Source organism: Aedes aegypti, chromosome 1 (assembly GCF_002204515.2).
Source record: "Aedes aegypti strain LVP_AGWG chromosome 1, AaegL5.0 Primary Assembly, whole genome shotgun sequence".
NCBI lineage: Eukaryota > Metazoa > Arthropoda > Insecta > Diptera > Culicidae > Aedes > Aedes aegypti.
Genome location: NC_035107.1, coordinates 279,570,639 through 279,584,416, shown reverse-complemented (window position 1 = coordinate 279,584,416; position 13,778 = coordinate 279,570,639). Strand labels below are relative to the sequence as shown.

General features: G+C 37.2%; 2 protein-coding genes across 4 annotated transcripts in view; one reads left to right on the top strand and one right to left on the bottom strand.

Annotated features, from left to right (window-relative positions):
- LOC5576566 overlaps positions 1 to 13,778 on the top strand; it is a 680,673-nt gene that overhangs the window by 550,018 nt on the left and 116,877 nt on the right. The gene's annotated exons all lie outside the window — the stretch shown is intronic.
- LOC5576563 (serine protease Hayan) lies at positions 11,610 to 13,725 on the bottom strand. Its single transcript, XM_021837956.1, has 4 exons — positions 13,344 to 13,725; positions 12,759 to 13,288; positions 11,828 to 12,017; positions 11,610 to 11,768 (listed from the first exon to the last, which is right to left on the bottom strand). Exons 1-4 carry the CDS (start codon positions 13,396 to 13,398, stop codon positions 11,749 to 11,751), a joined length of 795 nt encoding a protein of 264 aa, XP_021693648.1. The 5' UTR covers positions 13,399 to 13,725; the 3' UTR covers positions 11,610 to 11,748.

Sequence of the window (13,778 nt, the reverse complement as noted above, 5' to 3'; positions counted from 1 at the left end):
AGGAAAGTGGACGAGACTTTTGCGAGAAATCATGGTTTCAAACTATACGAAAAATGATGAACCCTAATGGAAAATGATAGATGATTAGATCCCTAATGAAGTATGTTAACAGTGTCCTACGATGATGTCGCATATCAAATGGAACTAGAGGCGCATGAATTCAGAGGAATTTAAAGCCTCTCTAAACAAAAATGAAGACAATGGCCTACGATTATAAAAGAGGTGTTAAAATACTATTGTGCTAAAAAAAAGGATCAAATTCAAAAGTTCTTGATATGTTTTTTAATTTTCGGCAAACACCAATGGAAAATAAGTGAGCCACCCTAATAAAATATCACGAATTTAATGAAGGAAATGCCCTACGATGATGAAAGAAGTGATAAAATACTATTGTTTTTAATATCCCATTCAAATTATGATTTTTTGACAGAAAGGCCCACCCTAATGGAAAATAAGTGAACCACCCTAATAAAATACCACATATTAAATGTATAAAATGGCTTACGATAATGTGAGAGATGTTCCAATACTATTGTCTTCAATATTCAATTAAAATTCTATTTTTTATTTTTTTTTTATTTTTTAACAAAAAGGACCACCCACTTTCCATTAAGTAATTGAACCACCCTAATGAAATATCACATATAATATGCTTTCAGTGGCCAACAATGATATAGGATGTGTTTCAATACTATTGCCTTGAATTTCTCAGCAATTGAATTCCCAAAAAGTCGTCCCAAAAGGTCGATTTTTTCAAAAAAAAAATTTTCCAAATAACACCAGATCTCGACGTTTCGTGCATTTCTAAGACATCTGGCATCAAAAAAAAAATCGAATTCGGAAATTTCATGTACCCTCCCCTTGGGAAATTTTTCATGGGTCAAAAAAGCCAAACTTTGACCGCTTTAGGGGTCCACTTAACGAAGGCCGATTGAGCTCAAATTTTGCATGGGGACTTTTTTCGAGGAGACAAAACTTTTGAGCACTACCATTTTTTGAAATTCGATGGCAAAATTTTTCCCATACATTCCATTGGCATCCTAATAATGATCGTTCCTGATGGAAATCCTGACGTTAACTTTGTAGAACATAACGCTTCTGTGAATGTAAATTTTACTATTAAATCTCAGACAGATTACTAATTATGGTTTCAGATTTGAAAGTCTGTTCTGTTCTAATTGGAGTTCTTTTTTTTCTATCTTTATTAACGAGATTTTTAGCCCTGGGCTAGTTCATCTCGGGACCAACGGCTTTACTTCCCTTCCGAAGGAAGTCGTCACTGAAATTTTTTGTGACTATCTCGGGGATGGGATTCGATCCCAGGTTCTCGGCGTGAGAGGCGTGTGAATTGGAGTTCTTTTACATCTTTTATCAGTTGCGTTATCCAAAAATTGACAAATTGAAACCGCAGTTCCATTGCCTAGCTTTCATCGTTTAATTGTAGAAAAATCAGTCATAATTTTTCAGTCAACTGAAAGCGACATGACAAACCCAGTTGATCAAAAGTGCACCGTTTCTCCAAACCGGTCGTTAGAGATTTAACGAGTACAATCTTCATCATCCCAACAAAATGCAGTCTATTCTATCAAACACTTCAAATGGAGAGCTTGGCGAGATAAATCCTGTTGCAAGCAACACTTGTCTCTTTTCAGTTAGTTCAGCTTCCTACAGCTCAGCGCAACCGGGCCAATTCGTGCAGCACAGACGTCGAAAGTCAATTAAGTTTAATATCTTTGCTCTGCTGAATTGTCGAGGGCTTCCTATTTGAGTGGCACCGAGGAGAAAAAACGCCGGAATAGGACAAATAAGGAAGTCTCGGGAAGTGTGTATGTGAAAAATGTGTTTTCATTGTGGATGATGTGGATGCAGGTCTGGAAACTTGGAGCGGGTGGTCGTTACCCACGTGGGTTGTTAAACTCCCTTGAAGATGTGTCACTTTGAAGGTGCGGGTGAAGACAGCAGCACTTTTTTACGGGCTGTGGCTCGTTGAGTGCTAAAAATAGTACAGAGCTTCTTCATTCAACAACGGGAGATATTTAAGGCGTCCTGGGACTCGTTGGGTGTGTGCTATTTTCCACCATGAACAAAGACGGTATTAAAGGGTATCGAACGCTGTTGGATCGTAACGATTTTCCTAGCAGAGAGCGTAGTTAATAACACGTTTTCCTATAACGTGTCCGACGTCTTCGATCGGGAGAAGACATTGCATGACCTGATAGTCCTCGTGGGTGCCACCATATGCCAATGGCACGCCGTGCCAAAGGGTGCGGCTTATTTCTCTAAAGTTCGCAAAACTAAACTAAATTCATATGAAAAGGGAAAAATTATCGTTTGACTCAAAAATATCCATATTGATCTAATTAATTTATATTTTTTTATCAAAAGATTATATATTTTTGTAAGGGTGCGGGCCTAGTGTAATAGTTTGAACGCACGCCGAGGATCTGGGATCAAATCAGAAGATCAGACAAAATTTTATATTTTTGAAAATTCGCGAAATAAGCCGCATCCTAGTGTACCAGCACCTTTACCACCTCTTAGACGGATGTTCTATTTTTAGACAATTCTGCACCCCCGCTGCCAACAGGCGAATGCACTTTGGACCATTCGTGTGCCACTTCACTGAACGCGCATCCCTTTCTTTGCTTTTCGTGAGCCTGAGCAACTTTGCTAACTAGCGATGTGCTTCCTGGATGAAGCACAAGAAATTTCACCACGAGCACGAGTTTCCCCCCAAAACGTGAACTGTGCGCGATAGTTTCTTTCTGGAACAACAGTGGAAGAAAAGTCCTCTTCGACACAAGTTTCCTGGACATAAATCACATCCAGGCAACAAGGCTGGGATCAGCACGCGAGGAAATTGGATTCGTTTTGCTTTAAAGTGGGTGCAATTTTTTATTTCTTCACGGGCTCGTTGCCGAGAAGATATATTGCAGTACAAACCGGCGATGACACGGCGAAACTGAAAACTGATGACGAGAGTTGTTTCAGTTTACGGTGCAGTTCAGTGTAAGTTATGGGATGTTTGCAGAAACAGTTTGTTAAATGTCAATTTTGATTAGACAGATTAAGAAGTTTTGCACGTATTGAGTAGGGATTTTTTTCTACTTCATCGTATCAAACTTAAAATGTTCCACTACAATAAACAGCAAGAAAAGAAGCAGTGGAAACACATTTCCTTGCTCTAAACGCTGAACCTTTTCACGTGTCATATAAGCCCCAATCACCTCACCTCCCACATACCAGTCATCCATCTCGGATACCGATCCAAGAACAACCAGAAAATTGCTCAAACAGAACCCAAAGTGGCACAAAAAGCTATTGATTTACGATCCATTTACATCCTAGTAAATCCCCGCCATTCTGCGTTACATATTTTTTTCCTTATTTCGCTGAAAACTCCTGACAGTGGAAGAAAACAGTGGAGTGGATACAAGAGCGTAGCCGAACATCTAGCACTGCTCTTACCGGGAAGAAGTTAATATTAAATTAAAAATTTGTTTCGCCTTTTTACTTACCCGTCAGCGCTGCAGAAAGTTGCTCCGTTCTGGAAAATCCCGTCCCCGTAAGGCGTTCCACGACATCGACGTTCAGTAATTTAATATGATTATTTCCGTTCGCTGAAATGGCGCTATATGGAGGAGTAGGAAAATGTCTTCGATTGGAATTATGACGACATGGCGACCGATGGTCCAATACAAGTCGGTGCGAATTGTAGAATTTTCTGTTTCTCTCTGTTTTCCGTGTCGTTTTCTATTAATTTCGGACTGGGGTTCTTGGAAGAACGCAATTTGTTGCCAAGTCATCCTTCAGGAAATGGAAAGGGAGAGGGGGATTATTCGATTCGATGAGATCGCTATCGCCGAGCGTGGGAAGCAGCTGTTACTCGGCGGACAGCATTAATTAGGTGTTAAGATTTATGATAGCGACTTTTTGAACTGGAAATGGATTGGCGATTGATAATTATATGTTCCAATCGATATTTATTGTCGTATTAAGTGAGGGAGCCTTTCTTAGCCGAGTGGTTAGAGTCCGTGGCTACGAAGCAAAGCTAAGCTGAAGGTATCTGGATTCGATTCTTGGTCGGTCCATGATCTTTTCATAATGGAAATTTCCTTGACTTCCCTGGGCATAGAGTATCATCATACCTGCCACACGATAAACTAATGTGAAAATAGCAACATTGGGAGAGACAGCTCTCAGTGTATAATTGGGGAAGTGCTTATAAGAACACTAAGCTGAGAAGCAGGATAATGATATCAAAAGCAAGTGCTCACATACTATCAGAAGCATTCGATGACTAATTAGCAGAAATATTCCAATTGTAGCAGGCTTCATGGCGACCATAACAGCTGACGATATGGCGACCGTAACCGATTGGCAAAGTTCTTTTAATTGTTCCATTTTCTAGATTCTAAGGTAATGCGTAAACGGAATCAATCTTTTTCAACGCGTAACGGAACACAATTAGCTAGTATTTGCACTTTAAATAATTTTACTTTTAATTCTAAATGGTTCCACTAATGTTGAATTAACAATCTTCTTATTTAAATTGCAAAAATCCATAAGCGTAGGATTATGCAAATGGGCTCTTAATCGTTCGATACTGAAATCTACCTTCCAACTCCCATAATTATAGTTTTTTTTTCATTCAATGACCTGCTATACCACCAATCTAGGTTCAGAAGATTAATTTAGCCTTTTCCAGTTAGTCTGCAACCATTATTCTTCTTGTTTCAATGATGGACGAACTGTCATCTAGTCGTATTTCCTTTGTAAGCCATCAATCTATGGTGATGGAAATGAATTCCTGCATCGCATCAGTTTGCAATGTAGCATTTATGGGCGGATGAGCGACGGCACTTTTGCTGCACGACAAACGACTAGACACCACACAAAGGATAATGGTACCGATGGAGTGCATGTTTTGTGGCAATAAAAACTGTGTTTCACGATAATTTGTATGAATGAAAATTTCCGTGTGGAATTCTGTTGGTGAGGTACTCTGCAATCGATAATAATTGTTTCATTTCAACTTGCTTTCTGATGTCTAGTAAAGAAAAATAAATATTAGTTTTTTTTTTTGTTGGTCAAGAAGGGTTTCTGAGCATTTCTATTGTTCTGAGCGGAAAATTGGAAAATTAATTTGATTGAAACCAATTACGTCCAATCGGTCGTACATTGCGAGAAATAACGTCAACCAACATATTTCTTGCTGTTAATTTATCAAAGACATATCTCTTTTTACGTGTGTTAACGAAAGTTTTGTGTGATTTTTATAGTCAGGTTCTTCAGTGATAAGTTGTAGAGTGGAACCTAGCTGAGATGTCCTTCTAGATTTCTTGTTCGAAATTCAACTAGAAATTAAAAATAAACCAAACGCTTTTTTCGCATAAAATCAATAAGTTCTTATGGGTGAAGTCTTACCCTCTGTAGGAGAGTCGTCGGTAGATTTTTACATTCTCGGGCTCAGTCGGACATGTTCCAATGCTATCTTGAAATTGCGACAGCCAGGCATCTGGCATCACAATACTACCTCATGGGAAAAAACGAGCCACCATCTTCGGTTCCCACTAGGAAGTGGTTCTCCAAGACAGTTCAATGTTAGTAAACAAGTAGTCGTTTCGGGACAAACATTCTAGAATGGCGAAAACAATTGTGTGGGGGAAAATGTGTTTAATACTATATTATGCTGATTTAAACAGACACAAAGTTGCGAACGCTTGAAATATTACATTCTGAACAAAACCGTTTTTTTATGGTGAGCCTCGAAAACAGAATGATAGAAAGGAAAACTATTATTGTCACGATTTGGCCAAAGTGGGTAATTACTCTTGAGTTTGATGCTCACTACAAAAACATGGCTACTTAGCAGTGGGCTGGCGACAGCAGATTCCATTGTAATACAAAAAAGTTGTTATAAAACTACAGGATGGCATAATCGTAAACCAGGGTGGTCCCCTAGAGGGCCGTATTGACTTCTTAAGGGATCCATGGACCTATTTGTAAAAAAGTGTCGTTTTTTTTTTTGATTGATGAATAAACATGATTGCTCCATAAAACATATTATGATCAAGGTTCAATCTTTTTGAGTGTGTAATTGTGTTATAATACTCATAAATTGTTTCTATTGTCATTCTGTCAGTAATGCTAGAATATTTTCCAGGGCAAATTTGAAAATGAAATTAGCAACGTTCCTAGAAGCATCCATCAGAATGCTTTAAGTTTAACCCTTGGCAGATTTTTGTCAGCTTCCTCTGAAAATTCTTAAGAAGTGTCTTTGCAAACCAGTGCTGGCATTCAAAAAAAAATCCTCCATTGCCGGATTTTTTTTTTTTTTTTAATCAATTAAAAGGATATCTTATGTAATAAGTATGCTAATTGCAGTAGTGATTGCTGAAAAATATCTATAAAAATTTCTGATGGATATCTGTTATGATTGCAAAAAGTTCCTGGTAATATTTTTACCAGGACGTCCGTTAGTAGGCTCCTAAAATCCCATTATGGACATCTATCTTGTCTTCAGAAAATTTCTTGGCAAGCACTTCGTGGATTGTAAAAAAAAACCTCGGGGATACCTGAAGAAGTCTCTAAAATCGTGTAAAACTTCTACTAATTCTCGTGGAAATCTCCATCAAACTCCTGGTAGGAGTTGGAATCACCTCAATAACCTGTTCTGAAAAAAAAAATCTTTTGGATCAGTGAAGAATATCCTGCATGAATAGCTCCGGGAATATCTGTAGGAATTATTCCAGGAATGCCTTCAAGAATTCCTTTGATATTTTTTGTCAGGATTTCCTCTAAAGATTTTTCAAAATATTGCTCAAATTCTTCTTGCTCTTCGAATAATAGTAGAATTTTTTTCCTAACGAATCAACACGTATTTTATAATTTTCCTCGTTATTTCTAAGCAAACTTCGTGGGCGTTTTTCTAAGAATTCCCCATAAAAATATTTCGGAATTTTCTTCAACAATTCTTGAGAAGACATCTTCAAATTTTTCCAGAAACTTCTCAAGGAATTCCTCCAGGCCATCTTGGATTTTCTAAGTGGGTCCTTCCAGAAACACTTCACAGGGCTGGTAGCACCTGACAGACTTTTCTATGATTATTTCCCATGGAATTCTTTTAAGAATATTTTCAAGAAGCTTCTTCAAAAATTTTGCATTCGATACCTTTAAAATACAACCTAGGTTCTTCCATGAATAATCACAGAAATTAGAAATTCCATTAGGAATTCCTCAGAAGATTCTGTTAAATATTTCTCAAGAAAATTCCGAGTTCTCCAGGATTTTATCAGGTATTTTTTCCATCGGTTTAGAACATCTTTGATAATTCGACCAGAAGCTTCTCCAGGGTTTTCCTACAAAATTGTCCTTCAGGATTTTCTCGAAATTTTAAATTCTAACTATTTTAACTAATTTTAATTTGATTAATATAGAATTTTCATTAGAAATTTTGTTCGTCAACTATTTTGAAATTTCGTTCGGAAATTCTTTTGAAAACTCGTTCGGAATTTTGTTTGAAATTTCCTTTGGAATTTCCTTTGAGAATTTCTTTTGGATTTTCATCGGAATTTTAAACCTTTACAAATTCCTTTGGATATCCCCAATTTTCTTTTGGAATTCCTTCCACATTGATAGTTACTTCCGAACTTCCTTTGGAATTCTCTTCAGAATTTCATTCGGAATTCCTTTTGGATTTTCTTCAGAATTTCCTTCAGAGTTTTCATTGAAATTTCCTCACGACTTTTCTCCTGAATTTCCTTTAATTTTCATAGAAATTTCCATTGGAGTTCCTTTCGGAATTTTCTTTGAAACATCCTTCTGAATTTCTTTTTGAATTTCCTTTGGAATTTCCTTCTGAAATTTCCTCTGGAATTACCTTTTAAATTAACATAGGAAATTCTTTGAAACTTCGTTCGGAAATTCGTTTGGAATTTTGTTCGAAATTTTCATTGGAATTTTCCTTGAGAATTTCTCTTAGAATTACCTTCAGAATTTCATGGAATTATCTTCGGAGTTTCTGAATTTATTGGAATATCGTTTGGAATTTTCTTTAATGATTTTTTCTAGGAATCCCTTAGGAATTTCATGGAACTCCTTCGAAATTTCCTTTGGGATTTCCTTCGAAATTTTCTTTGGTATTTACTTAGAAATTTCCTTTAGATTTTCCATCGAAGTTTCCTTTTGAAATATGCTTTCAAATTTAGTTTCAAAATTTTCTCTGGAAATTCCATTAGAATTTATTTCGGATTTTCGTTCGAAATTTTCTTCGGAATTTCCTTTGAAATTTTGCTAGAAAATTCTCCAAAAATACCTCAGTAATTCCTCCAAAAATCCTCCAAGATTTGCTCCGTAAATACTCCTCCAGGATTTACACAGCGAACTCTGTCAAGAACGTCTCCTAGAATTTTGCTGTGAATTTTTCCAACCGTTCTTTTTGGAATCTCTTCAGAAGGAAAATCCTTGATGAAACCTGGAAAAAAATCCAAGAAAATTTCCGAAGGAAGTTCCTTGAAGAAACTCGAAATGAAATTCTCAAGGGAATTCCGAAAAAAATCTAATGAAAATTTCTAAGGAAATCATGGGTGTTCCGATGGAAATTGCAAAGGAATTCCTAATCACGAAGGAAATTTCAGTAGAAATGCCAAAGGAAAATCCAAAGGAAATTCCGAAGAAAATTTCAAAAGAAATTCCACACGATTTTCTAAAAGAAAGAGAAATTTCCTTTAATGTAAATTCTGAAATAAATTCCAAAGAAATTCCGAAGAAAATTCCAAAGGAAATGGCGAAGGAAAATACAAAAAAAATCAGAAGAATATTCTAAAAGAAACTCCAAGGAAAATTTCAAAGGAAATGCCGAAGAAGTGATGGAAGTTCCCAAGGAAATTCAGATCGAAATGCCAAAGCAAAATCCAGAGGAAATTCCAAACGAAAATCCGAAGGGTGTTTCAAACAAAACTCCGATAGAAATGCCGAAGGAAAATCCCCAAGGTAATTCCGATGGATATTCCTGCAGAATTTCGATGGAAATGCCGAAGGAAATTGCAAAGGAAATTCCAAAAGAAATTTCAAAGTAATTCCAAAGAAATTTCGAAGGAAATTCCAAAGAAATTTCAAAGGAAATTCCAAAGCAATTTCGAATTAAAATTTAGAAGGGAATTCCAAAGGAAATTCCGATTGAAGTTCCAAAGGAAATTCTAAAGGAAATCCCAAATAAAATTCAGAAGGTTACTAAGGAAAAGCAAGCAAAAGAAGTCAAATAAAATCCGAAAGAAATTTAGAAGGAAGTTTCAAAAGTAATTTTGGAAAAAAAATCCGAATGCAAAGGAAATTTCAATGGAAATGTCGAATGAAAAACCAAAGGAAATTCCGAAGGAAATCCCAAAGGAAATTTTAAAGACATGTCCAAAGAAAATTCACAACAAATAACCCCAGGGAAATCCGAATTCCAAAGACAAAAAAATCCGAAAGAAAATCTGAAAAAAAAACCGAAGGAAATTCCAAAGGAAAATCAGAAAAAAATTCAGAAGGACATTCCTAATTCAACAAAAATTCCAAAGGAAATTGCGATGGCAATGCCAAAGGAAAATACGAAAGAAAATTCCAAAGGCAATTTCGAAAAAAAAAATCAAAGGAAATTCCAAGTTCTAAAGAAAACTACGAAGAAAATTCTGAAGGAAATTCCAAAGATAATGCTGAAGGAATTTTCAAAAAAAAATTCTTAAGGAAATTCTGAAGAAAGTTCCAAAGGATACTTCGAGTTTTGCATAACAGATGTGTGATGGTCACGTTGCGCCAACGAAATTGACTTATTCAAGCTATCTCATGCAAATATAACTTAAGATGAAGATGCATCGAAGTCAAGTCTCAAATTTTCAAGAGCACAAATGTGGAGAACTAGAGGGCCGTTCAGTTTGAAGATATGATCGATCAGTTACCACCAGCGTGTGATCAAACGATTCAGTTTTCCAGGCCCGTCCCTTTCTCATATTCGTATCAATCTTTCTAATAGCTCTCTTTCACTATCTCTCTGTGTCCTTGATAATAAGAGCAAACACCATTAGTCATATCTATTGCTGGAATTGAATAAATCGACCTAATTGCTTATCACAGTGGCTTATCTACGGTCGAAAACCTCATCCATCACTAGCAAAACACTCCTACTTTCAAGGTAGGTGTGGGAAATGCAGGAGGTCCGCCAGTTTTCTTGTAAGTGTAACAACGGCTGTCTAACTAACAATCATTTATCTCCCGCGATGAACATAAGGGCGTGGCCACCGTTATTTATCCAGAAATGTTGAGTTGAGAGTACTGCTCTAAGCTAAATAAACTTTCGAAATATGGAAATTCGCCACAAATAATCGGGTAGGAATTCATAAATTTGCCTTATGGAGCCAAAATTTGAAAGCAGAAACAGTTTCTCGGCAACCTGGAGTCAAACCAAGAACCTTGCGATCGATAAACTCGTGCGTACACCACGCGCCTATCGACGCCTTGATGTGAAGTGATGCTCAAACGATACATAAAGCGTTCGTACTATAATCGTTCCATCTTTCATAAGGCAAAATATATGTAATCTAGTCCGTTGCGTGTAATCACCATGAGCGGGAAGTTGTTAATCACCTGTGGCATAATATTTTGATTCAATAAATAAAAAAAACTGTCTTTCTAATAAGTTTCGATGTACTCTCTACAAACTTTCAATATATATTAGATATTTTTTATATTTATCCAACTGCACACACTTTTGATTGATTCTCGACTAACTATCAATTCTTTTAAGTTACTTTCTAACTACACTTGTTATTTGATTTGAAAAATTCTATTCTTTTCTGCATGATTCTGTATTTATTCTCAACTATCTTGATCTATTCTGGATCTATCCATGATTAACTCTTGACTTATTCTAGACTAGAATGTCTCTGTTTCTAGCTCATTCTCGACTAACTCTTTATGTTGTCCTAGTGTATTTGAATTCTCTTGCTTTATCTGATATGCCTCCAAATTGGTTTCTAGCCTAAATATGTACCCGAAAACATCATCACAAATTACTTCAATGGTATCAGACAGACTGCGAAACCCCTCTAAAGACTTACGTAAAAAAATTAGAAAAAATTTAATGATTTCTGGAGATATGTCAGGAAGGTTTTTTTTTTATATACCCATGGTAGAATCTAGTTAGGTGTCATAAAAACTAATTAGTGGATGCGAAAATACTTAAATAAATTTATAGACTTAGAGTAAAATAAACAAGAGTGAATATTTTGGTTTGTTAAGAACGCACATTTTTACTAGGTCATGGTGTTAATCCTGTCAAAACACATTACACATGATAACATATACTTTGCAATTGAAATCAGGTTGCCTTCTGGATTCATGGTATTTCCGTGACGTAGATGGTAATACGCCTGTCTTTTACATTTGAAATGGTAAGTTCGGTTCTCATCGAAAAATCGTGTAAGTTTTTCGAAAATTTCAAATCATTTTGTAAATTTAATTACATTGCAGGGTATATGCAATGTCTAAATTATCGATAGTCGTTAAAACTTGCACTCGGCTAATCAACCGCAAACGCGATAAATCAAAATTAAAGTAATAATAAATGCGATACATTATTAAACGAACCAGGTTCAATTCAAATTAGTGTAATCATCGACTTCTCAGGTGATAAAAGAATGTTTGGTATACGAAATATGATTGTTTCCCGCCTTAGTAAGTCCCTTTACGTGTAGATCCTTTGATTGGTCAGTATTTTGCAATGCAAGCTGAAAATTGACAAAAATTAAAAAAAATGATGAAATTGAAATTTTTACCAATTTTTTACCATCATGATCGTGAAAGTCCATTCTGGCAACCGTTGAAATCCACGGCAAGTGCCCATCGGAACTCAACCGGGTATAAATGCCCGGAACCTTCGATCCACAAGACCGGTTGATCGTCTTCTGTCCCACTAAGAAGGGAACCCGTTTGCCGTTCTTTTCCAGAACAATCTGCATTTGTGAGCCCAGCTCCGACTGAAATTTGAATCGTTGGAAACCTTTATACAATATATTTTCTATTCGGTTGTTCTACTTTTCTCGAATTTCGTTTCACCGAACGCCAGTTCTCAGAATGATTATTTTCCCCGAATTCCTTGAATTGCTCGTTTCCCCGAAAAGTAATGCAGTTCAAAAATGTTAAAGTATAGTCTTCAATGACATGGTGGTTAACTGGAGCGAACGATAAACAATCAAAATGAGATATTAGGTTATTCTCGACCAAACATATATTGTCCAAAATTTTGAGGACGGTGAAACTCGATATAGTTATGATAATTATGGATGCCAAAAACTTTTTCGGGAAAATAAGCTATTCGAATGGTGTTCGGGTGCTGGCATTCAGAGAACTGGCGTTCAAGGTAACGAAAAGTTTTTGACACACATAATTGTCATAACAACACACATTTCAAGATGGTAAACGAACCAATAATCTGAGATGCACTCTTTTTTATTTGGTTCGCGGTCCTTTGTAGTTGACCCGTTCATTTTTGGCAAAACATGTTCGATCGAGACTGGCTAAATATCTCCTTCTTTATAATTGCTTCTCGTTCTTTCTTGTTTACCACTCTGTCACTAAAGACTATCCTTGTACTTTTTTGAACTGCATCACTTTTATGGAAAACGGGTCCTTAGAAGAAAACGGTCATTCAGGGAACTGGCCTTCGGGGAAATGATATTCTGGGATGACTAACACAACCCACCTATCTTTACACTTACCGCGCATTTATCGACATTAGGATTTCGGGCACACATGCAACAAACCAGCAGAGCACCGTACTTCAGTTTCTTCGTTGGACTGTAGTACTCGTGACACTTGGCCGAATCGACCAAATCTAGTTCAGTCCTGTGGTAATTTCCACCGCCATCTCTTCCGATCAGGTGAACTCGTCCTTCCGGTATCGGAGGCGGTCGCGAGTATATACACGCCGGCTTGAACCGACCGGAAACTAGCTGAGGATCTTCCATTAGGAAGATGATCGCCATATTGTGGTAGTAGTACTCCGCCTGGTACCGATAGTGGACGGTCATGTTCTGGACGTGGAAATCCTGAGGGCTGCCCATGGCCGTTCCAAGTCTTACGATGTCCGTACGTGCGCCATTTCTTTCAAGACAGCGTGCTCCGGTCATGATGATGTTTCTACCCAGATAGGATCCCGCGCAGTCGAACTTGATGAATCCATCGGGTTGGGTCCATCCGATCAGGGCCGTATGGGACACTTCATAGGCGGGGAATCGCTGGCTGTTTCCTGTGGATGAGTGATAGTGGTGAGTGGGGCGTGTATCAACTTGGAAGTGACCTACCGAACCGGATCATTAGCAATATCCACAACAAGAAGGCACTTCGTTGGACTCCCATGTCGCCAAGATGTAGTGCGATCGAGACAAAAGTTAACCAAAGACTACAACAAGTGAACCATCTTCAGGACTCACGAACCTTTGCTCCACAGGCAAACTGGCAAACTGTAGTAGTGCCAACGTATGCGGCATGTATTACGACATGTGAGTGAATTCCCAGAACTACCTGTCCGAAGTCGTTGGATCTTCTCCTAACGGTGAACAGAACGCATACTAATGCTTTTCGAAAACTGATTCATAAATAACGTCATGAAAAATGAAGCTAATCGTTATGTGGAGCAGTCAGAAAATTGTCAAAAAGTATTTAGTGACAAATTCGTAACGCAGAAACATCCACACAGCGTCATTTTTGAACGAGCCCTAAACAACCTACTCTGTACC